The sequence below is a fragment of the Giraffa tippelskirchi genome, chromosome 1 (assembly GCF_054371585.1).
Source record: "Giraffa tippelskirchi isolate mGirTip1 chromosome 1, T2T-mGirTip1v1.2.pri, whole genome shotgun sequence".
Lineage (NCBI taxonomy): Eukaryota > Metazoa > Chordata > Mammalia > Artiodactyla > Giraffidae > Giraffa > Giraffa tippelskirchi.
In genome coordinates, this window is record NC_137275.1 from 46,763,663 (window position 1) to 46,789,763 (window position 26,101).

General features: G+C 40.6%; 1 protein-coding gene and 1 non-coding gene across 6 annotated transcripts in view; both read right to left on the reverse strand.

The window, feature by feature from the left end:
• Positions 1-26,101, reverse strand: part of ATP10D (ATPase phospholipid transporting 10D (putative)) — a 129,734-nt gene that overhangs the window by 2,666 nt on the left and 100,967 nt on the right. For 2 of the 5 annotated variants that reach the window (XM_081590589.1, XM_081590602.1), the window contains 7 exons: positions 22,437-22,513; positions 20,966-21,091; positions 17,987-18,187; positions 13,196-13,276; positions 11,822-11,926; positions 7,188-7,375; positions 16-1,552 (listed from right to left, as the gene is read on the reverse strand). In XM_081590589.1, coding sequence (XP_081446715.1) covers positions 1,222-1,552; positions 7,188-7,375; positions 11,822-11,926; positions 13,196-13,276; positions 17,987-18,187; positions 20,966-21,091; positions 22,437-22,513 — 1,109 coding nt within the window. In that variant the 3' untranslated portion in view covers positions 16-1,221. Of the gene's footprint in view, positions 1-15; positions 1,553-7,187; positions 7,376-11,821; positions 11,927-13,195; positions 13,277-17,986; positions 18,188-20,965; positions 21,092-22,436; positions 22,514-26,101 lie in introns of those variants that run through there. The other 3 variants (XR_014082179.1, XR_014082178.1, XM_081590617.1) reach the window with 3 other exon arrangements.
• TRNAC-GCA (transfer RNA cysteine (anticodon GCA)) lies at positions 15,729-15,801 on the reverse strand. The gene has a single exon. It is a non-coding gene; the product is annotated as a tRNA-Cys (tRNA).

Genomic DNA, 26,101 nt, shown 5'->3' on the forward strand with positions numbered 1-26,101 from the left:
ACAGCTTTTAATATATGTTATTTATTAAAAAGTTTATTTTTAAAAAATCATAAAGCAGATAGCTACCTCCATTAGCCATATGGGATTTTGGATATTCTAGAAATCAGTCTGTATAAAAGACCATTTGCAATATTAGAAGACTACAAAAAATATCATACCAGAACAATAGGCAACAGGTAGAAAATTAAGCCCTGAGAACAACAGCTGAACAGTCATTAAGAAGAGCTTGATACAGATCCAGAACATTAGCATGGAGATTTCATAAAGGAAGTTCTGGGTTGGCTGACAATTTTCAGATGAATGGATACAGAATTTTAAGAGAACTTGACAAGAATACATGATCTTATAGTAATACCTGGCAGTTATGGTAGAAACTAGTTTCCTTGTTCCAATAAGCCAGCATACATGATTTGCAATAGCAATGGACTTGACATAGACTTTCTTGTCCTAAATGTAATTAAAAGCAAATCTAAGAACCTCATAGAATTCTCCTGAGAATCACCTGTATCAGTGTCAGTTTATAATATCTCATTTTGAGAAGTTGAAAAGAGCTTCAAAGTATTTGCATACCAGAAAAGTTATAGGGTATTGTAAAGACGATAACCCTCAAATGGTCTCCTGAAGACTGTTTTGATTGTCTCATTTTGATCAGGCTACTGTCAGTTTTAGAATATAGGAAATTGCCAAAGGGGCCTAGACTCAACTGATTCCATTCTCCTTACCTATGGCCTCCATCGCTTCACTGACAGCATGTGTACAGAGGCAGTCTTCTTCTGACTAGAAGCCGAGAGAGGAATGCATCTCTATGGACCCCTGGCATCCCCGCTGCCCTCTTTTCAGGAAGACTCCATCTCAGGAGAACACTGAAATGAGCAAAGTCAAATAAATATATGTCCCAAATGAATCCTCTTGAAAATATCTGCATTTCTAGAACAACTAAAATGCTTTCACAAAATCCAAAAAGTTTCATGAAAGCATTTGATTCTGAATTAAATATTTCACTTCTCTAAACTCTGTCCAGGTCAAATTCTAATGTCCGTTACACATGGATCCACAAACATACAGTAAAGGTCATCACATCGGCTTTTCCAAGTCCAGTAAAACGTTCTTGTCCCTTAAGGAAAAATCAAGTTATGCTGCTTTGGCAAAGGAGCCTCTTCAAAGTTGTTTTCCCAAACTTGATGGAATACTGGCATCTCCAAGGAGGATATCCTGCTTTTTTTAATCCTTTGAGGGTCCAGCCATCCCCGAGGCCTTAGTTTCAGAGAAGTCTGAGTCTAAAGCAGTTTCACATACAAGTAAGTTTCCTTTCTCAACAGCACAAGCAGTTGCTGACATCACTGCAAAGACAGCAGACGGGTCATAAATGGGTATTCTCTCTGACTCAACAGCTGAGTGGTCAGCATACTTAGACGTCAACTGATCCATCTGCCCAGTCCCTCTCCACTTCTTGAGAGCTTCAATCCTCTCCTCTGCAGGCAGTCTGTCCAAGTGTTTTGCCCTCAGAATTGGAGATGGAAAGAGGGATCCCTGAAGAATTCTGTATATAAACCTAGATTACAAAAAGCATCACAGAATTACATTCACCTCGAATACATTATGGGCCACAAAAAATACTCACCGATTAGAAAAAGTAAAAGGGTCTGGTGGCCCTCCGTGAGATAAAGAGGGAGGATAAGTGAACTATAAAATGGAGATAACAACAATATGAAATTAATGTTTATTAAACACTGAGAAAATAATGAGTTCCTGATTGTCAAATAAAAAATAAAATCTATAATAAAAGTAGAGACACCAAAAGAGCTACATTACAGTCTTAATGTTATCATGTTAATGACCAGAGATGTATTAATGCCATAGGTGTTAGTTTTTCAACAATCCCCTAGTCAATAGTCTGTTAAGTTAAATGAGACAATACATATGAAGCAGGCAAAGCGTTGGCACAGTATTTTTTAAAATGCTAGCTTCTAGTTTTCTATGGCTATTGTAACAAATTACCACAAACTTGACCCCTTCAGGCCAAGCTGACAGTATGTAGGGGCTTCCCTGGTGGTTCAGCAGTAAAGAATCTGCCTGCCAGTGCTGGAGACATGGGCTTGATCCTTCCGTCAGGAAGATCCTCTGGAGATGGAAATGGCAATCCTCTCTAATATTCTTGCCTGGGAAATTCCATGGACAGAGGAGCCTGGTGGGCTACAGTCCATGGGGTCGCAAAGAGTCGGAGATGACTTAGCAACTAAATAACAAGAACATTTTCAAAAACCTTGCGAGTCTCCAGTGTATGTTATGGGCATTTATGCCTTTAGATGAGAGGGTCCGCCACAGATTCTTTCCTGTGTATCTCACCTCCTTCCTTGGGGACTGTTGAGGTGACAGAGAGGATCCATGAATCACACACCCAATCTCTTCAGCACCAGCAAAGGCTGTTCAGCCACACTCTTAGCCCTCTCTCTCGAGCATACTCCCAATAGCAAATTGCCTAATTTTTAGCAACTTTTGAAATCTGGGTAGGCTGAGAATCTTCTAAATCTAGTTTCTTTGGAATTAATGGTGCCTTCCCTCAATCTCTTTTCCTTCACATTTTTCCAGGTTGTTGTTCAGTTGCCAAGTTTCTATAAGCAACGAGAAGAAACTAGACCAAACCTGCAACACTTTGCTTAGAACACTCCTTAGCTAAATACCCAAATTCATCACTTACAAATTCTGCTTTCCACATAATAGTAGAACACAATTCAGCTAAGTTTTCTGCCACTATATTGCCAAGATTCCCTTTCCTCCAATTTCCAATAATGTTTCTCATTTCCTTCTGAGACTTTGCCAGCAGTACCTTTAACACTCACATTTCTAATGACACTCCATTAATGACCATTTATGTATTTTCCAAGATGATATCGCTTTCTCTGACCATGCTTTCTACTTTCTTCTGAATTTTTACCAGCAGGTACTTCATGTCCATAGTTCTACTGACAGTCTGCATACATGCCTCAAAATTCAACAGTCTATTATGTACCTCACAATTTTTCCAGGAGCTGCCCATTATCTAATTTCATAGCCTATTTCACATTTTTAGGTATTTATTACAGCAGTACCAAACCAGTACCACCTTCCTGATACCAAAGTCTGTATTTGTTTTCTATAGCTGCTGTACCATAAACGTGCTGGCTTAGGACAACAGAACCTTATTTTCTCATAGTTCAGCAGGCCAAGAATTCTGAAATCTTTGTTTTCATCCCAAACTCAAAAAGGCAACACCAAAGAATGTTCAAGGTACAACTGCACTCATCCTACATGCTAGCAAAGTAATACTCAAAATTCTCCAGGCCAGGCTTCAAACCTGTTTGAAGTTTGTGAACCATGAACTTCCAGATGTTCAAGCAGGATTTAGAAAAGGCAGAGGAATCAGAGATCAAATTGCCAACATCCATTGGATTACAGAAAAAGCAAAAGAGTTCCAGAAAAAAATCTATTTCTGCTTTATCGTCTCTGGCAAAGCCTTTGACTGTGTGGATCATGACACACTGTGGAAAATTCTTCAACGGATGGGAATACCAGATCACCTGATTTCCTTTAGGATGAAATCTGTCCATCCTAAAGGAAATCAGTCCTGAATATTCATTGGAAGGACTGATGCTGAAGCTGAAGCTCCAACACTTTGGCCATCTGATGTGAAGAATTGACTCACTGGAAAAGACCCTGATGCTTTGGAAAAGACCCTGATGCTTGGCAAGACTGAAGGCAGGAGAAGGGGATGACACAGGATGAGATGGTTGGATGGCATCACTGACTTTGAGTTTGAGCAAGCTCCAGGAGTTGGTGATGGACAGTGAAGCCTGGCATGTGCAGTTGATGGGGTCGCAAAGAGTCAGACATGACCGAGTGACTGAACTGAGCAACAAAATCAAGGTGCCAGAAAGGCCAAGCTCCCTCTTGTAGAGAATTCATTTCTTGCCTCTTCCAGCTTTTGGTGGCTGCAGGCATTCCTTGGCTTGTGACCAAGGTATTTCTGTTATGATGGTCAAAGTGCTTTCTCCTGTCTGTGTCAAATCTCTCCCTGCCTCTCTGCAAATGGCACTATTTCATTCCTTTTCATGGTTGAGTAATATTCCATTGAAGTCAAGTGGGCCTTAAGAAGCATCACTATGAACAAAGCTAGTGGAGGTGATGGAATTCCAGTTGAGCTATTTCAAATCCTGAAAGATGATGTTGTGAAAGTGCTGCACTCAATATGCCAGCAAATATGGAAAACTCGGCAGTGGCCACAGGACTGGAAAAGGTCAGTTTTCATTCTAATCCCAAAGAAAGGCAATGCCAAAGAATACTCAAACTACCGCACAATTGCACTCATCTCACACACTAGTAAAGTAATGCTCAAAATTCTCCAAGCCAGGCTTCAGCAATACGTGAACCATGAACTTCCAAATGTTCAAGCTGGTTTTAGAAAAGGCAGAGGAACCAGAGATCAAATTGCCAACATCCGATGGATCATCGAAAAAGCAAGAGAGTTCCAGAAAAACATCTATTTCTGCTCTATTAACTATGCCAAAGTTTTTGACCATGTGGATCACAATAAACTGTGGAAAATTCTGAAAGAGAAGGGAATACTAGACCACCTGACCTGCCTCTTGAAAAACCCGTATGCAGGTCAGGAAGCAACAGTTAGAACTGGACATGGAACAACAGACTGGTTCCAAATAGGAAAAGGAGTTCGTCAAGGCTGTATATTGTCACCCTGTTTATTTAACTTATATGCAGAGTACATCATGAGAAATGCTGGGCTGGAAGAAGCACAAACTGGAATCAAGACTGCTAGGAGAAATATCAATAACCTCAGATATGCAGATGACACCACCCTTATGGCAAAAAGTGAAGAAGAACTAAAGAGCCTCTTGATGAAAGTGAAAGAGGAGAGTGAAAAAGTTGGCTTAAAGCTCAACATTCAGAAAAGTAAGATCATGGCATCCGGTCCTATCACTTCATGGCAGATAGATGGGCAAACAGTGGAAACATTGGCTGACTTTATTTTTCTGGGCTCCAAAATCACTGCAGATGGTGACTGCAGCCATGAAATTAAAAGACACTTACTCCTTGGAAGGGAAGTTATGACCAAGCTAGACAGCATATTAAAAAGCAGAGACATTACTTTACCAACAAAGGTCCGTCTAGTCAAGGCTATGGTTTTTCCAGTGGTCATGTATGGATGTGAGAGTTGGACTATAAAGAAAGCTGAGCACCGAAGAATTGATGCTTTTGAACTGCGGTGCTGGAGAAGTCTCTTGGGAGTCCATTGGACTGCAAGGAGATCCAACCAGTCCATCCTAAAGGAGATCAGTCCTGGGTGTTCATTGGAAGGACTGATGCTGAAGCTGAAACTCCAAACCTTTGGCCACCTGATGTGAAGAGCTGACTCATTGGAAAAGACCTTGATGCTGGGAAAGATTGAGGGAAGGAGGAGAAAGGACGACAGAGGATGAGATAGCTGGATAGCATCACCGACTCGATGGACATGGGTTTGGGTGGACTCCGGGAGTTGGTGATGGACAGGGAGGCCTGGCGTGCTGTGGTTCATGGGGTGGCAAAGAGTCAGACACGACTGAGCGACTGAACTGGACTGAACTGAATATTCCATTGTGTATATATACCACATCTTCTTTATCCATTCATCCATCGATGGACATCTAGGTTGCTTCCATATCCTAGCCACTGTAAATAGTGCTGCTATGAATACTGGGGTACATGTGACTTTTTCAATTATGGTTTTCTCAGAGTATATTGCCTAACCCATTGCTGGGTTAGGGGCTTGTTTGTTTGTTCATGTTACTACAACAATAATAGGTAAAATTGTACTGTTAATGCACTTGAAAAAACTTTTCAGGCTATAACTTTAAAGTAATTGTTTCTTCATAAATTCTACACATTCATCTCTTCAGTTTTTAATCTGAAAGTTGGTAATAACAGTGAGAACTACAGAAGCAACTCAGTTTACCAGGGATATTGTTAAGTATATAATTGTAGCCACCACAGAATGACTCAGGTGGGTTTTTCTTATGCATTTCTAGAAGGGGGGTCTATTCACAACAAAAGGTTTGTGCCCACTGTTTCTTATGACGATGGTACAGATTGGGTTGGCAAAGTTTCATCCAATAGGCCAGACAGTAAGGCTTGGGGCACCAGACAGTCTGTGTTGGAACCATTCAACTCTGCTATTATAGTGCAAAAGCAGCCATAGACAGTACTTAAATTAGTAAGTATGTCTATGTTCTAATAAAATGTTCTTTATAAAAACAGGAAGCAGGTCAGAGTTGCTTGTGAGTCAATTTGTCAACCTTGTGAGCAAATAATATGAAATCATCATTTTTATGTTTATATCATATTTATACAAGGAGAACATTATTTGCTATAGTGTTTTCAGCTAAACAGATTACATAAAACTACAAAGGGGAAGAGCCCTAAAGAGTCTGAAGAACCTATATATTAAAAACCCATGCATACATCTTAGCCATTTCCATCCACATAAGAAAATGAATTGAACTTAAATGAGGAAGATAACTGAAGTTCAAAAGGAGGTAAGCTTTCGAAGTTTATAGGTTTTAGTTGAGACTGCAACATGTCCCTCAGTACCTATTCTCCCCTTCTTTTAAGAAGCCACCAGATTTTAGCCACTCAGAGTTCTGCATACCCAGGTTCTAGTTAATGGCATATGAGCAATGATGGATATGACATCTGGGTCATATCATTACAAAAAAGAATAAAAAGAGGAAAGTTGAAAAGCTACATGCCCTCCATCTTCTCTTTCTCCCTCCTGTAGGCAGAGATGCAGGGCAGGGATCCAGGACCAGACTGTACTAGTGGTGACCAGCTTCAGTCATGCAAATGAAGGCAATGACCTTGGGAGATGGCAGAACAAACCAGACAAAGGAAAGGATCTGAGTCCTTCAATAACTTTGGGAAGCAAAACTGCCCTATCCCTGTGGACTATCAACCAGACCAGAAATTTCCTTGAAAGAGAAATAAATCTTTTCATTTGCTTAAGCCACTTTTGTACTCTGGTAAAAGAGATAAAACCAATATTTTAACTACCACACAGACCGACTTTTCTACTACTAAACATGATGGTCTAACCATATTGCTAGAAGAATTCTAAGCCTATGATTTTGCTTACTCTCTTGATGATAAAACAAATACCATACCTGGGCAGTAGAGCAACACAGGTTGTGAGAACACAAACTAAGTAGAACACTGGATCCACCATGTGCTCCTGCATAATCCAATAGGGGTTGGATGGTGGGTTGCAAGTTACACACATGGCTCCAAAAACCAAGGCAAAGAAAAAATAGGACAAGATGCTCCCAACGATGACCAGCATGTGGATCCAAGTCTGCAAGATAAGAACAGCAAGGGAAATGAATACACTCTGATAGTTCCACAGTCTGGCAAAATCTGCTCTTTTGAAGAAACATCATATTTAAGCAGTGGGTAAATGGTATAACAAATCAGTGAACAAAACACAAAATATTGAAGCACAAGAGCATCCTTCATGAATAGCTCATATCACTGTTTAAGTTATATAAAATGAAGTCAAATGCCAAAAAAGTAACTCTGATGACTAGCTCATTTTGTATTGTCCACGCCTGGGCTTTCCAGGTGGCTCAGATGGTAAAGAATCTGCCCACAGTGTGGGAGACCCAGGTTCGATCTCTGGGTCAGGAAGATCCCCTGGAGAAGGGACTGGCAATCTACTCCAGTATGCTTGCCTGGGAAATCCCATGGACAGAGGAGGCTGGTGGACAACAGTACATGGGGTTGCAGAGTCCCCACAACTAAGTGACTAACATGCACACATGCTCCATGAGGGGTTACGATTTTCTCCTTATTTTTCCATATAGTCACTTAGTGGTCTGTTTCTTCTTTGAGATAATACCTTAATCCAGTGAACTTCAAACTTTATCCATTTAAGTAGGTGGTAGATATCACTGTTGTTCACCAATATCTCATTCTCTGCCTCTAATAAACATTCGAAAGAATTGCATTTCCCCACTCCCTTGAAATTAAGCATGGCTGTGTCTTGCTTAGACCAAAGAAACGTGAATGGAAGGGATGTGCAAAACTTTCCAGTTAGAAGCATGGAAGAGTAGGTGTGCAATTTTCCCTACTGTCTCCTTTCTTTCCTTGTTTGACCAAGATGTTCTTTTTGGGAATAATTTCAGGTGGTACAGCTACAAGACATGGCTTGGGTCACTGAGCCACTCCTTGGAGGACAACTGCTCTAAAGTTCTCTGCAGCCTTAGTAACTCTACATGAGCAAGATACACATCTTTGTATATCACCATTATACCTATCCACCTTCATACCTACACAGAGCTTGCATTATTATTTTTCTTATTATTTTGCTATAAACTGGCTCACTAAGTAACTTTATTTAGAAAGAAAAGCAGATCACTACCTTAAATGTAATATCTGCATTTCCTGTCATAACAGCTTTGAGCCTGGGGTCTGATCTATCTTTCTTACAAAAGGAAATTAGCAAGAGTTGCTGTGATAAAACATGATAGCCCCAAACAGACTTCCTGTTTGACATAATCCAAAGTATGAAAGAGAGTCACTTTCACATTATCCAGTCATCAGTGTTATTTAGTGCAGTGTACAGTCCCACCTAAAATCACTGTGTACACCATGGTGGTATTTATTAGTCTTTTGGGGGAAGAATGTTTTTATTAATCTTTTTTACTATCTAGGCCTAAAATTCTCAAACAAGATCCAATTTTCTCTGTTTTCCTTTTAACCTTGCTAAGTATTTTTCCAGGATAGATATCTTCACAAAAATCACAAAAACAGTTCATATTTTGTAAACATGCACAAAATGCTCAGAAAATGTTGGTTGAATCCTCAATTAAGATCCTTATGCCAATGCAAGATATACGGGATAGACGTGGACACGGGGAGGGGGGTTAATTGGGAGACTGGGACTGACATATGAGCAGTTCCATGTGTAAAACTGATGGCTAGTGGGAACCTGCTGTATAGCAAGGGGAGCTCAGCTCGGTGCTCATGGTGACCCAGAGGGGTGGGATGGGTGGAAGTTCCAAGAGGGAGGGGATATATGCATAAATATAGATCCGGGTTTGATCCCTGAGTCGGGAAGATCCCCTGGAGAATGGGATGGCTACCTACTCCACTATTCTTGCCTGGAAAATTCCATGGACAGAGGAGCCTGGCAGGCTATGGTCCGTGGGGTTGCAAAGAGTGGGACTTGACTGAGCGACTAACACTTTCACTTTCATAGCTGATTCACTTTGTTGTACAGCAGAAAATAAAACATTGTACAGCAATTAGGGCTTCTCTGGTTAAAAAAAGATCTTTATGCCTCCGAAGACAATAATTTTTTTCTTTCTCAAATGTTCTTCCTTCTCACTGAGCCCTACTGCCAGGGTTTTCTTTTTCCTTTTAAGAAGTACTTTTGGCAAGTGAGAAGTGACTTGATGGAGTTGACCTGTTTAAATAAATGGATGCAGTTAAAGTCACGGAATGCTGGGTAAAAACCAACAGGGAGGGAGGGAGAAGTGACAGTGAGATGGTGAATAAAAGGTGATGGAAACCAATTCATATTCTCAGAATGACTGTTATTGACAATAGACCTCCAGAGGCCGTGAGCTCTACCCCATCCTGCAGTGTGAGAAACAATTCTTTAATGATACATTCTTTATATAGTACTCATTGCTCTTGCCACCTCACTTTTGCTCCCCTTCTCTTAGTGAAGACTCCCAGAATTGTGTGCAATCTTGACAAAACATTCCTCTTTCACCAAAGCCTGTGACTGCAGCTAAGGAAATAGAATTCTGTCATCAGGGACTGAATTCGGAGCACAACGAATGAGGCAAGAGCAGAGAGAAAATGACTGGGCCCAGCCCAGACTCCAGCACCATCCTGACAAGCTTATCCATTGCTTTCTGTTCCCTGGATCTCTGCAGTCACTCTGAATCCTCAGGACATCTTTTTGTTTGTTTTACTATGATTCTTCAATATATTTTTAATAACTTTTCTATTTGCTCACGTTAGCTAAAATAGATTACTGTTGCTCACAACTACTGAACCCAAACTGACACCTTACATATTAGCATCTTTGCAACACCTTTTGATGCCAGAACTTATGACACTTCCTTAGGCAGTAGCCAAAAGTACCTACATAAGAGTTTAAAAATGAAATTAAATAGATACTAAAATAATCCCAAATATTTTAGTTCTAGAATTCCCTTTACTCTTCCCATCTGGTATCTTCAGATATTAACTTTTTTATAACACTTTAGGCTTATAAAGTTTGGTTATAGAAGGTTATAAGCAAAGCATGTGATGCCAAAAATATTCAGCCCTACCTAAAAAATTATAATCTCATGATATAATCTCATATATCATTTAAAACTGTAACTTCACCCAGCTATTTCCTATATAAAATGCATCACCAGCAAGATGTTAAATCACCCCAAACATTGGTTATTATTCATTTATTCATTCAAATATTTTTTGAGCACCTACTGTGTGCCAACCTTGTCCTAGATACTGGTATACAACGGTGAACAAAACATGAATTCTGCCCTCAAGAAGATTATAGTCTAATGTAGAAGAGAAACATGAATAGTATAATCATATAATTAAATGAATTGTAAATTATTATTAGGACTATGAATAAAGTAAGAGGATGACAGGAGAAAATGGATGGCTAGGAAAGGGTTCTTGAAAGAAGCAGTATTTTTGCTGAAACCAAAAAAAAAAAAAAACCAAAGAAACAAAAATTTTTGATCTGGGTAAGTGCAGGGATCCAAAAGTGAACAAGGGATGCTCCCATCAGAAGATATGGTCAATGCTAAGACCCTGATGTGCTAATGAGCTCACTGTACCTGAGAAAAGGAGGCACAGTGTGGTGCTAGTCCACAAATAAGTGGAAATGACATTGAAGAGAGAAGAGAAGCCATGGCTGCATGAAGCCTTATAGGCTGTCTTAGGGCTTTTAGATTTCATCCTGAGTAAAATTGGAAGCCACTGAAGGGTTTTACTCAAAGGAGATCAAAAAGGTTTGATTTATATTTCAAAAGGATGATTTTGGTTGCTTTGTAGAGAAGGGCCAACAGAGTCAAGAGTCAAGGTGAGAAGGTCAAGGAGGCTGTAGCTATAATTCAGGAAGAAATGACAGGCTTTGATGACAGCAGAGACAATGACAATGGAAGTGAGTGAGCAGCATAAATAATCACAGAGGCAGTTTCCATACTAGCTTTGTTTCATAGCTATCCTGCAATCATTGTGAAGAAAAGACTTAACTTTATCATTAAGTTGGCAACTAAGTTCAAGAAGACCTAGGTATAAATGAAATGAATAGTAAAACTTTTGCAGGGAGGAAAAAAAATTTTTTTGTATTATGAGAAAAGCATAAAATCATCACTTACAAAAGTCATTATACCAGGATTAAGGCACAACACCTGTTTTCATTTAGTTGAAAGGCATCAGCTTGGTCTTGGAGAATGCTGGCTTGGTCTTGGAGAATGCTGGCTTGGTCTTGGAGAATGCTGGCCAATGCTCATAATTATTTCTCCAGCCTGACTCACGCCATGAACCATTCACACCGTGAGTACCACCAAGGGGACCAGGGAGGCGTTCCCCACTCCCCCTGGCTGCACATTAACCTTAGCATAACAGCACTCAACAATCCACCAGAGTGCTGGTTACCCTTCTTCCTTGGAGTCGTTACTCTTCTCATTACCATTTGTTTTCTAGGCATGAAGACATTTCCCCAACAACAGTTTCAGGCTACTTCAGAGGCAGGAAAACCACTCACCAAACTCTTGCTTTCTATCACCAGATGGAGGAGAATGACGAACAGAGCAGCAGTGTTCAGGGGGTTTCCAAATGTAAAGATGTCAATGTCTGAGCCCTGGTAAGTCTACAAAGAGAGGATAAAAGTTGGTGATCTTGGAGAGCTGTGCACACTCTGGCGTATCGTCATTTTATTCCACGGCCCAAATGAGGACTGAGTCCCTTTCTTCAGTGTTCCTAATAATTGGTCATTTAGGATAAACTTGAACAGTTTTAGAAAAAGAGACTGACTCCCAGACAGGCCATCTAATCTTTGGATTTTTCAGTTGGAATTATTTTTTATTCTGCATCATAATTCATCTTCCTTGATTCTTTTACTTATGCTTCTGATTCTCTGAAGTATAGAGAAATTTCAAATATGTTGCACTTAACAGAGCTGCAAACCTTTGAAGCAGATACTATGGCCAACTTGAGTTTTTATCATGGTTAAGTAAATATCCACCACTGTCATATGCTTATGTCTTCAAGTCCTTAAAGTACTCCTCACATGACACAGTTTTCTGATATTTTACAATTCTAGCCATTATTTTCTAAATATACTTTAGATTGCCTTACCTATATTCCTCTTGAAATGCAGTATACCTTGAATATTCTAGGTGGGTAAATTCAAGTAGTTTTATTTGAATAAAGAATGAAAATTGTTAACTTAAAGACTATTACCTTTTCCCTTTTTATTAATGAACTTTTGTTAACCATCCATGATCAAATTGGCGTTTTCTTCTGGGGAGCGAGGTGGGTGAATTGGCAACTATATCGTGCTGCTTGGTGTTGGTCTAAATTTTTAAAATTAATTTTATTAATTCTTTGTTTAGTCATATTTTTTTCCATTTTTTACCTGCATAACAGGGTGTTTTTTTTTTTTTTCTTTTTTTTTAGTTTGGGGGATACTACTTAAATTTAATACTCTGAATGTCATCCTGGTAGAATTAGTCCAGCACAGACTAATAATAGCTTTCATATTCTGACTTTGCCTCTCTGATTTTGACTCATCTAATTATAAGCCAGGCTTTCAACTTTATTCAAGTCATTGATGAAAATTATCAAGCAGTACAGGGCTAAAAAGAGAACCAAAAGGATTCAGCTAGGCACTTCTCTTCAAATTTAACCCGTTACCTACCATATAGGCACTTCTCTCCAAATTTAACCCACTACCCTACCATATTTGCAGCAGCAGCTATCATATTTGAGAGAAGCATTATATTTAGTCAGTTAATAACTTAATTACATGAGCAATCTACTCTCATATACCTATTCTAAATACTGATACCAGTGACAGAGAACAAAGAGGCACCATTTATTCATTAACAACAAATCCTTTGAGTTAACAAGGACTCACATAGTAAGGCACAAAGAAGCAGACCAGGCTTTGATAAAAAGCATCCAACAAAGTGATCCAGAAGGTGAGGGGTAAGTATGCCTGAAAACAAAACAGATATTGGGGAGGGAGAAAAATTAATAAGTGTCAAAACAAAATCGAGGAACACCACCAGGCAGTGTTTGTTTTTGCTTCTCTGAGAGAAAACTCTTCCTTCAGTCTCTCATTCATGACACAGGTCAGATCTGTAAGTAATAGTGAAAGAATGAGGAGGTGATAATTGAATAAAATGAGTTCACAGGTGAAAAAACACCTGAAGGAACTCCTCAACTTGTATTGCTTCTATCACTGGATCAATCTTAGTCCCTTCCCATGATCTAGGAGGTCCTGAGTGGTCTTCTCACTGAAACCCCTGCTCTCCAGGGTCACCCCATCCTGGTCAAATCTTCATTCACCATCCTCCCAACACACAGACTTCATCTGTTTCTCAAATACGCCAAATCCCTTCATTCCCCAGGGCTTCCCCTGTGCTGTTATCTCTGCTAGAAATTCTTCCTAGACCTCCTACACAACCACTTCCTCATTATTCATATCCTAACTGAAATATCACTCCTCATAGAGGCACAGACCCCAGACCAATCTAAAAGTTATATCCGCTTATCATTTACTATCAATACCAGGGATCCTTAGAAGTCTTTCATCACAATCGGAAATCATCCTGCTTACCTACTCATTTCCTGTTTCTCTCAACAGAGAGCTTCATAAAGTGGGATCTAGATTCTTTTATTCAAGTGATTAAAACAGTGACTGGTATACAGCAGGTACCCAACAAATATTTCTTGGATTAATGAACTATTCTTACCTAACTTTTCATGTGCTAAACTGCTTCCTACCAAAAGCCTGAAGAAAGAGAAAGATCAAGTATAAATACTGAATGATTGAAAAGAGGTTTTCAAATAAGAGATAATTCTGAGCAAATAATACTGTGTGTGCAGAACGATTCTGAGGCTCCATTCAGACCTGACAGGAAGGATGGAGGGCTATGGTTTATTAGTGACGTCTGCCACGACAAAAATGACAACACACATATCATATCCTTGAGCTTTTTCCTTTTCTTAACATGTTATACTCTTATTTCCTTTAAAATGCAAAAAGAGGCTGACACTTTCTTCAAAATGGGTAGCTGTCTTCTAAAGCTTTATAAATGTTCGAAATCTCCATATACATTCTTCCTGCCCTCAAAAGAAGTTTGAGGCATCTATCTTTCTTTCTTTTCTTTTTTAATCTCTTTGTCCTCTGGAAAAATCAAAGTGATGAAGAGTCATGATTTCCAGTCTACTTTCCCCTGTATCTTCTGTTACAATTTTCTCATAGGAATGATGGAATCTTCTACCTGCCTTTCTTCAAGTGTCCATAAACTCTAAGCACAATCAAATGGTGGAAGAGAATGTAGCAGAGTCAAAAGGGCCACCAAAATGTCACTGGACAAGAGAGAACAATTCCAGGGTAAGTTAAAATATAGCTCCATGCTTCTAGAGGAACGGAGACTGTTCAAAATACCTAGAGCCAAAAGGTAACAAGTACACTTTATTCACAGTCATGTGAATTAGGGGACTTCGGGGTAGGGAAGTGTCAAAGATAAGACAAATGAGAGGCTGTAAGGAGTAACTCATGAGATCCCTGGAAACTGAGAGGCAAAAATCTGGACATGAAGTTAAAGCCAGAAGGCTGTGTGGGTGAAGAAAGATGGTAATAGATGACGGCTGTTTGGAAGGGACACCTCTCACGGCGGCCTTCCAGACCCATCTTCTTTCAAGGAGAGAGATGCTATAACCCTGGAAAGTTATCTTTCATGACACCAAAGACAGGAAATGGCCCAAACATAAAACAGAATTTGTTTGGAGGCCAAGTTCACAGAAAGGACAACTCTTCCGGAAGGGAAATCAATGAAATCAATTACCTTTTATCAATAGCCACATGCTGGGACACTGCCTGCAATCCCCATGCATTACAAAACTGGCCAGCTCAATAGAACAATGTGTGCACAGAATTGATAGCTGGGCTCAACAACAGGAAACAATGACCTCAACTCTTCCAGGGTAAAGACCAATTACAATCTTCAGGCTGTACAAATGGGCTTCTGAAACACCAGCTATAAAAACATTAAATGTCTCCCTTCTATCCTTCTTTCCTCAATGGACTTGGAATTTAACTTAGACCTGGGGTGCAGGACAACTTCATTACTATCAGCCACACATTCCTGCACCCCTGACTTTGAACCTTAAGTCAGATTGGACTTTTTTAGAATACCCCATTTGGTTCTTTGATCGAAATGAATTGGATAAAACTGAAGAATTGTAAGGATTTCTTCCTCCCTAGAAGCTGACTTCTCCTCGTGTTTACTGCCCCATGAGCCTTTCCTTTCTCCAGGGGATCTTCCCAATCCAGGGATCAAATCCAGGTCTCCCAAATTGCAGGCAGATTCTTTACCAGCTGAGCCACAAGGGAAGCCCAAGAATACTGGAGAGGGTAGCCTATCCCTTCTCTAGCCGATCTCCCCGACCCTGGAATTGAACCAGGGTCTCCTGCATTGCAGGCAGACTCTCTACCAACTGAGCTATCAGGGAAGCCCATGCCCATGAGCCTAAGGACATTAACTTACTCTCCAGGCTGGAAAGGCAGTTTAAGCCAGAATAAAGTTGGATTGACAAAAATAAAGATCATTTTATATTTAGGATTTCCTCCAATTTCTGGTTAAGTCTAGGGGTGGGGTAAAAACAACAACATTGAGAGTGTAATATGGCTGGAACTTTTACACATATTATCTTACTTAATCTTCACATGGTCTTCATAAATAAAGAAACTAGAGTAGAGGCAAATTAAGTAACTTACCAAGGTCACATACCACTAAGCCAGAATGTAAACTCAGGCTAACCATCATCCATCATTTGTAACACATGCTGTTCTGGGTCAGTGTCTTCAGAATAGTGAGTCCAGCGAAACCCAATGCATGAATTTCTTACCATGGGTCTCATTTTCATTTCTCCAGCCCTTTGACAGGAAACCCTCCTTCCCAATCCTGTCCATGTGGTTAAGCTCTGTCCTCAGGAAAGATCCATATCCCAGGCCTGGTCAGTGAGAAAATGATCTTTCTAGTCACAACGATACACACAGAGAAAAGCACAGGACTCAAATTCCAATGCACAAGACCTGGGTTCGATGCCTGGGTAGGGAAGATCCCCTAGAGAATAGAATGGCAACCCCCTTCAGTATTCTTGTCTGGAGAATCCCATTGACAGAGGACCCTGGCAGGCTACAGTCCATGGGGTTGCAAAGAGTTGGACATGACTGAGCGACTAACACTGTCACTGTCAGCTGAGCCAAGGAGTCATAACCAGCACATTTACAGCTGATTTAAGAATAATGGTGTATTACACAACATTGTAAATCAACTACACTCCAGTACAAAATAAAAATTAAATTAAAAAAAGAATAATAGATCTCACTAGTAGTCCTGGATTTTGCAGCTATAGGGCCAATATATTTCCCTTTTTCATTAAGCCAATTTGAGCTGGTTTTCTGTCACCTGAAACTGAAGAGAGTCCTGACTAACACAGACTTCTTCTCAAGGCTAGAATGTCTTACCAGACTAAGCCCTCAGCTTTGTCCATTTACAGGTATCTACAGGTTGCTGGTCCACCTTAGTCCCTGTGATCCTGAGCACTTATGAGGGCACTTTGTATTGCTAGTCATTAAATAGCAAAGGGGTTGGGAGCACCCAAGGACTGAAGATAGCATCAGTGTTCTTTCGGCAACACAGCAGAGGCTTGGGAACTGCGGTTCATCTGCACCACCCATGAGCTCGGTGACATGGGTGGATTACTTAAGATACCTCTCTGTGCCTGACTCCTCATCTACAGAGTGGCTAACTATAGCATCTACCCTGCAGGGTCATTTTGAGAATTACATTCATGTATGTTAAGCACTTTACGTACATAAATGTATGTATGCATATATATATGCCTGGCATATAAGAGGTATCACATAATGTTCATAAGGCTATCTCAAAGATAGTTATTAATTTTGTAACAATGAACTAGACAAAAGAAAAGAGTTTTGAGACAACTAGCTCAATTAATTGGTGACTATAATATTATGAGTAAGAGGTAATGAGGGCAGAGAGAAGGATGGAGAGGGGACAGATATAAGGGATGTATCAGAGGTGGGCGGACAGGACTGAGAGGTTAGTTAAGTGGAAGGTGGACATGGGTTTAGGAAGAGGGAGGCAGTAAGATCATACCACTATTTCGCATGAAGAATTTAATTTTGGCTTTAGAACCAGACTAAGAAGGGTTCCTATCCCAGTTCTGCCATTTTTTTTTTTTAATAGCTATGAGATTTCTGGAAAAATTCCTCAGCCCCTTTGAAGTTTAGATTCTTCATCTTAGATTGGGAACAACAACAGGTTCTCTCTCAAAGTGCTTTCTGAAGACAAATGGGACTGTGAATACTTCGCAGTTTGCCCAACAGAAGGCGCTAGGGGTTTAGGAAATACCAGATAATGTTATTTGTAAGGTCTGAAGACTGGATTTCTTCTTAGAAGCACCTGAGGTCTTTGATAGTTTTAACTTGTTTTGTCTCAGAAATGAGTAACTTAATGTCTGCTGTGTTAGGAGAGATCTTTGGAAACAAACACAGATGATTCAGATACGTTTCAATACACCAGAGTATTTGAGCCAAGCACCCCGGGAGATGCCTGTCTTTGACGATGGCTGTGTTATCGGGTGTGCACGTTTTTGCTGCAGCACCCACCTCTGACCTCTGGCCACTCCTGTAGAGCTCAGGCAGCTGCATGAGGGTCTCTGCAGACAAGTCTTTCTCCAGGACTCCATAAATGACAGGAGGTATAGATGTGAAAAGGAGGTTGAAGAAGATCAAGACCCAGTAGTCAGTCATGGATGTTCCTGAAAACCCACAAAAGAACTGGTACCAGAAAAGGAGGTTCACATAGGCCTAGGGACACAAAGAGAAAAAGTCACATCTTAGAGTCTGCTATGAGAGCCGTGACCACACATGCCACCCAGTGCTGCTCTGAATGGTGTGATCTCAGCCTCTCAGTACAGTTTCTTTGCTGACAGAATGGAGAACCACAGCTGACCTTACAGCTTTTTTTTTTGGTAAATGTTTAATTAAAACACACACACACATACAGACAGTATACTACATGGTGCTGCCACTCACGGTTCTAAGAGCTTTATAAATCATTCATTTAATTTTCGTAACAACTTGGAAATTATTGTTGTTCCTATTTTACAGATGAGGAAAGTGAGGCATGGAGAGGCTAAGGAACTTGCCTAAAGTTACCTGGCAAATAAGTGGCAGACCCAGGATTCAAATGGAGACGTTCCAGCTCCAAATGAAAAGAAACTGGACCTGTGCTGGTAGGTAGCAGCCATCACAACAAATGTTCATTCACTTGCTTTCTGGGTTCTCGATTATTTTTTTCGTGGTGAAGTGGGATGGTGCCAGTGGGTGGGCAACCATCCCAGTTTGCTTGAGACAAAGGAGTTTCTCAGGACATGGTACTCTTACGACTTAAACTGGGGCAGACTCAGGCAAACCAGGACAGGTGGTCATCCCAGAGGCCAGGCACATACATTCAACATGGCTTCAGTATTTTGTCTCATGTGCAGTAAGTCTGAAATGGCAAAGGCTTTGTGCCCTGAAGCAATGTAGACACAGGAAAGGTCATTTGACTCAGATTTAGGGGGTCTTGTTTGAAGTCCCAAATTGGACACTTTCAATATGACTATATGACTTTTTAGGTCATTTTAAAAACCTCTATAAAATTTGGTTTCTATGTCTGTAAAATGAGAATTATACCACACCAGGTCTTAATATCAAGATCCAGTTAGAAACTGCTCGTGAACTGTAAAGTGCCTTTTCAGTTCAGTTCAGTTGCTCAGTCGTGTCTGACTCTGTGACCCCATGAACTGCAGCACGCCACGCCTCCCTGTCCATCACCAACTCCCGGAGTTTACCCAAACTCATGTCCATTGAGTCGGTGATGCCATCCAACCATCTCATCCTCTGTCGTCCCCTTCTCCTCCTGCCCTCAATCTTTCCCAGCATCAGGGTCTTTTCCAATGAGTTAGCTCTTCGCATCAGGTGGCCTAAGTATTGGAGTTTCAGATTCACCATCAGTCCTTCCAATGAATATTCAGGACTGATTTCCTTTAGGTTTGACTGGTTTGATCTCCTTGCAGTTGAAGGGACTCTCAAGAGTCTTCTCCAACACCACAGTTCAAAAGCATCAATTCTTTGGCACTCAGCTTTCTTTAAACTCCAACCCTTACCTCCATACATGACTACTGGAAAAACCATAGCTTTGACTAGATGGACCTTTGTTGGTAAAGTAATGTCTCTGCTTTTTAATATGTTGTCCAGGTTGGTCATAACTTTTCTTCCAAGGAGTAAGCATCTTTTAATTTCATGGCTGCAGTCACCATCTGCAGTGATTTTGGAGCCCATAAAAATAAAGTCAGCTCCTGTTTCCACTGTTTGCCCATCTACTTGCCATGAAGTGATGGGACCGGATGCTATGATATTAGTTTTCTGAATGTTGAGCTTTAAGCCAACTTTTTCATTCTCCTCTTTCACTTTCATCAAGAGGCTCTTTAGTTCTTCTTTGCTTTCTGCTGTAAGGGTGGTGTCATTTGCATATCTAAGGTTATTGATATTTCTCCCGGCAATCTTGATTCCACTTGTGCTTCATCCAGCCTGGCATTTTGCATGATGCACTCTGTATGATGTACTCTGTATGATGTACTCTAGTGACTAAGCGGCTATTTCTAATTAGTAAAGTACTGAGAGCTTCCTGAAAAGTTCACTGTGCTAGAAGGAAAACAAATGTTCCTGCTGATGATAGACAAACACACACATGCACAGATCTCAAAATGACCCAAAGTCATCTTTTCCCTAAAGATGGTATTTCAATAGTGATGTAAATTTTTGTTTACTACTAACTTGCTACATATGGACTTAAAATACCAAGAATAAATCTGGTTGAAAATCATGAAATATTTACCTAATCATCCCACTAAGAAGAGATTTAGGTGAAGCAACCTAAGGTCAACATGGAAACTATAAAAGAGGAAAACTTTCCTATAAAAGAGGAAACTGAAATTTAAAATGATAAGTTGAAGATTAAAAGCCAAGATGCTTACTAATCAAATTCTGCCCTTTTCAGAATTACAGCTACCAAGTACAAACACATTTCACAGGCTTGCCATAAGATTCTTTATCTAGTGGTACTAGCCAGCTTTATAGGCTAAGGCACTATCTTAGGATTTCATTTGTATCTGCATCTTCAATATACCACATGGGACATCCTTCAGGGACAGCAGATTTTTTTTTTAGTAGTCTCCTGTAACATGGAAGCAAACCTTTCATTCTCTACTGACAGACAGCATTAAACATTTCATAATTCTGCTTGTCACAATCATTTTACAGAAGGTCAAAAATTGGATTCTAAATGAATCAGACAGGGTTTAACTGAATTTAAATGCATAGGGAATAGAAAATGCTAGCAGATGGACAAGCCTAGCAATTTGCTGTCAGCTGCTGAAACATAGCAGATTATTCCTAGTAAGACAGCAGGAGTCATCCTGGCTGCTTCCCAAACATCAATAAGCAAAGTAAGCTTAACGGTGGGCCCTCCCTCTTCACCCCTTACACTAGCAGGAGAGGAAGGGCCACAGGGAAAAGGATGAATTCTCTGGAGCTACATACCACGTTCTTGTAGAAAAAATAGAGAATCATATTGGAAAGTCGGGTATAACACCAGTGCCCGTGGACAAGGAGGAGCTTGCTGAGATGTCTAAACTGAGAAACAGCAAAGTCGCTGGCCATCACAGCCTGTGGAGACGACGGAGAAAATGTCACCCTGAGCAAAACATGTTAGAACAGACATAGACAGCGCGGCAGCCTGACCTCCAGCAGGCTCAGACTGGTCACAATGTGGTTTAAATGTAGTAAATCACACAGAGACAAATGTCAAACATATGTGGGAATCTAAAAAAAAAGGAGTACAAATGAACTTATTTGCAAAACAGAAACAAAGTCACAGATGTAGAAAACAAATTTATGGTTACCAGGGTGTAAGGGGACAGGGATAAACTGGGAAATAGGGATTGACATATATACTATATATAAAATAGATAACTAATAAGGATCTATTGCACAGCACAGGGAACTCTACTAAATACTCTATAATAGCCTACGTGGGAAAAGAATCTAAAAACAGTTGGGTATATGTATAATTGATTCATTTTGCTATAAAATTGAAACTAACATAACATTGGAAGTCAGCTATACTCAAATAAAAATTTTTTAAGATATGCAGACCACCCCCCCGCCCCTACAAAAAAAACCCTCTCCAAACAAGCAAAAACCCATGCCTAGAGAGCCTTAATAGGTTGCATGGAGTTACCACTAAGCTTTCCAATATGATCCAATGAAACAAGACTTCTCTGGTCTACTATTCATGATGTAATTTTAGCAAGTGTGCTTTCCCTAGAAAGCAGCTCCCTTAGAAAGAACTCTGAGGGAACATTTGCTTCTTCTCAACGAAGAGAATATAGAAGTATACAGTTATGACTTCACGTGACTATTAATAACACAGTAGGCAAAGGAGGTATTTGAATTTCTCATCTTTTGTAGAGACATCATAGTTTACAATTCTCAGGAAACCCTAAGCCTCACATCCCACTTTCTTCTGACAGCACTTGCTCCAATCATGACAGGCAGTCTTTTGTCCAAGCCTCTATCTGAAGTTTGAGCCTACAACACTATCCAATGCATACACATGCACACATAAAAACTGGCAATCACACTTCCCTCATTCTCTCCTATCTTCTCTTCGCTTCTCCTTCTCTCTTTAGGATATTTAGGTCTTTTATTCAAATCCTTAGTAGCTCTCAGTGTCAAGCCATAGTTATTGCAGAGATAAAACATATCTTCTTATGATTTTGATAAGTTATATTTTTAAAACTGAACAAGTGAGTTAAAATTACCCAGGAAAATACCATAATGCTCACCCAGTAAATAATCACTGAATGAATGGATGGATAAATGCCCTGTCACTTACTTCTGAGCTAGCTGCAGGCAGCCTCATTCTACCATAGAGATATAACTGTGGAGAAGGCTGCCTTTGGATAGGAAGGTCAAGTTTATGGTATTTGGGTGTGCAACATCCACTCACCTGCATGCCTTCTTGCCCAGAGATACCAATGCCAATGTCTGCCACTTGAATCATGCTGACATCGTTGGCACCGTCACCTTTTTGAGACAGGAGAAGAGAAACAGATGAGGAGCAAAGAAAAGATGCAAACTGCAAATCAGTAGCAGCCTCTCAAACAAGCAAACTAATCCTTCAAGGTTTATCCCATGTCTCCAAGCTTCCTGGAAGCGGGCTAAGCAGGAATTCAAGTGGCATCCTATTGCCATCAGAAGAATTCCCAATCAATACTACTTGAAAATCCTTTAGCTGGGCTAGCCTCCCCTTTGTCTATGTCACTCACTCTACTTCCAGTTTTCCAGATACACTCTGCTTCTAGCCCTGCACTTAGTGTTTCCCTTTTCCTATAACACTGCCCTCATCACCCCCACCCCAGCTTGCTAGATTTTAGTTGCTCTCTCAGCTTACATATCAATTCCTCTGGGAAATCCTTCTCATATTCCTTTTCAGTTCCGTTGCTCAGTCGAGTCCGACTCTTTGCGAGCCCATCAACCGCGGCACGCCAGGCCTCCCTGTCCATCACCAACTCCGAATCCACCCAAACCCATGTCCATCGAGTCGGTGATGCCATCCAACCATCTCATCCTCTGTCGTCCTTTCTCCTCCTGCCCTCAATCTTTCCCAGCATCAGGGTCTTTGCCAATGAGTCAGCTCTTCACATGAGGTGGCCAAAGTATTGGAGTTTCAGCTTCAACATCAGTCCTTCCAATGAACACCCAGGATTGATCTCCTTTAGGATGGATTGATTGGATCTCCTTGCAGTCCAAGGGACTCTCAAGAGTCTTCTCCAGCACCACAGTTCAAAAGCATCAATTCTTCAGCACTCAGCTTTCTTTATAGTCCAACTCTCACATCCATACATGACCACTGGAAAAACCATAGCCTTGACTAGACGGACCTTGCTGGCAAAGTAATGTCCCTGCTTTTTAATATGCTGTCTAGCTTGGTCATAACTTTCCTTCCAAGGAGTAAGTGTCTTTTAATTTCATGGCTGCAATCACCATCTGCAGTGATTCTGGAGCCCAGAAAAATAAAGTCAGCCAATGTTTCCACTGTCTCCCCATCTATCTGCCATGAAGTGATGGGACCGGATGCCATGATCTTACTTTTCTGAATGTTGAGCTTTAAGCCAACTTTTTCACTCTCCTCTTTCACTTTCATCAAGAGGCTCTTAGTTCTTCTTCACTTTCTGCCATAAGGGTGGTGTCATCTGCATATCTGAAGTTACTGATATTCCTCCCAGCAATCTTGATTCCAGACTGTGCTTCCTCCAGCCCAGTGTTTCTCATGATGTACTCTGCATATAAGTTAAATAAGCAGGGTGACAATATACAGCCTTGACGTGCTCCTTTTCCTATTTGGAACCAGTCTGTTGTTCCAAGTCCAGTTCTAACTGTTGCTTCCTGACCTGCATACAGGTTTCTCAAGAGGCAGGTCAGGTGGTCTGGTATTCCTATCTTTTTCATAATTTTCCACAGTTTATTGTGAGCCACACAGTCAAAGGCTTTGGCATAGTCAATAAAGCAGAAATAGATATTTTTCTGGTACTCTCTTGCTTTTTCGATGATCCATCAGATGTTGGCAATTTAATCTCTGGTTCCTCTCCCTTTTCTAAAACCAGCTTGAACATCTGGAAGTTCATGGTTCACGTATTGCTGAAGCCTGGCTTGGAGAATTTTGAGCATTACTTTACTAGCATGTGAGATGAGTGCAACTGTGTGGTAGTTTGAGCAATCTTTGGCATTGCCTTTCTTTGGGATTGGAATGAAAACTAACCTTTTCCAGTCCTGTGGCCACTGCTGAGTTTTCCAGATTTGCTGGCATATTGAGTGCAGCACTTTCACAGCATCATCTTTCAGGATTTGAAATAGCTCAACTGGAATTCCATCACCTCCACTAGCTTTGTTCATAGTGATGCTTTCTAAGGCCCACTTGACTTCACATTCCAGGATGTCTGGCTCTAGGTGAGTGATCACACCATCGTGATTATCTGGGTCATGAAGATCTTTTTTGTATAGTTCTTCTGTGTATTCTTGCCACCTCTTCTTAATATCTGCTGCTTCTGTTAGGTCCCTACCATTTCTGTCCTTTATTGAACCCATCTTTGCATGAAATGTTCCCCTGGTATCTTGAATTTTCTTGAAGAGATCTCTAGTCTTTCCCATTCTGCTGTTTTCCTCTATTTCTTTGCATTGATCGCGGAGGAAGGCTTTCTTATCTCTCCTTGCTATTCTTTGGAACTCTGCATTCAAATGGGTATATCTTTCCTTTTCTCCTTTGCTTTTCGCTTCCCGTCTTTTCACAGCTATTTGTAAGGCCTCCTCAGATAACCATTTTGCTTTTTTGCATTTCTTTTTCTTGGGGATGGTCTTGATTCCTGTCTCCTGTACAACGTCATGAACCTCCATCCATAGTTCATCAGGCACTCTGTCTATTAAATGTAGTCCTTTAAATCTATTTCTCACTTCTACTGTATAGTCATAAGGGATTTGATTTAGGTCATACCTGAATGGTCTAGTGGTTTTCCCCTCTTTCTTCAATTTCAGTCTGAATTTGGCAATAAGGAGTGCATGATCTGAGCCACAGTCAGCTCCCAGTCTTGTTTTAGCTGACTGTATACAGCTTCTCCATCTTTGGCTGCAAAGCATATAATCAATCTGATTCCGGTGTCAACCATCTGGTGATGTCCATTTGTAGAGTCTTCTGTTGTTGGAAGAGGGTGTTTGCTATGACCAGTGCATTCTCTTGGCAGAACTCTATTAGCCTTTGCCCTGCTTCATTCTGTACTCCAAGGTCAAATTTGCCTGTTACTCCAGGTGTTTCTTGACTTCCTACTTTTGCATTCCAGTCCCCTATAATGAAAAGGACATCTTTTTTGGGTGTTAGTTCTTTTAAATAATATTTATTTATTTTTGGCTATGCTGCGTCTTTGTTGCTATGTGTGGGCTTTCTCTAGTTGCAGCGAGCAGGGGCTACTCTCTAGTTACGGTGCGTGGGGTTCTCTTTGCAGTGGTTTCTCTTGTTGTGGAGTACAGGCTCTATTGAGCATGGCTTCAACAGCTGCAGCACACTGGCTTAGTTGCCCCACAGCATATGGAATCTTCCTGAACCTGGGATCGAACCCGTGTCTCCTGCATTGGCAGGTGGACCCTTAGCCACTGGACCACCAGGGAAGTCGTCATATTTCTTTTAGATCTGATGCCCCTTCCTTAGGTTTCAAGTACCACTGAGTGTGTCTCTAGTAAACCTGTCACATGGTATTATGGTTGCTATAGATTTCCTTGTCTCAACACAGGGGAAGGTTCTTAAGAGGAGTTATTACATTCTCACTGGTAATGAACATTGGTTGTTCCCAACTGCCCAGCAAACTTTACTTGTTTTCTAAGAAAGTATCTTACCTTTTCCTGGGGACTCTGAGTCCATCTGTTTTGTTAGGATGAACCCAAATCTCCAGACTTGGGATGGGCAACTGAATCAAGCCTGGGGAATCAGCATCATCTGTTACCTGGCCTCAGTGATTGGTTCAGAGATGGGTACATGATTCAACTTAATTGATATAATTGACATGTCCAAGGCTCTAGCCTCAGGAACATATGGATCCAGGGCCTTGAACAATTCACTCATTTATA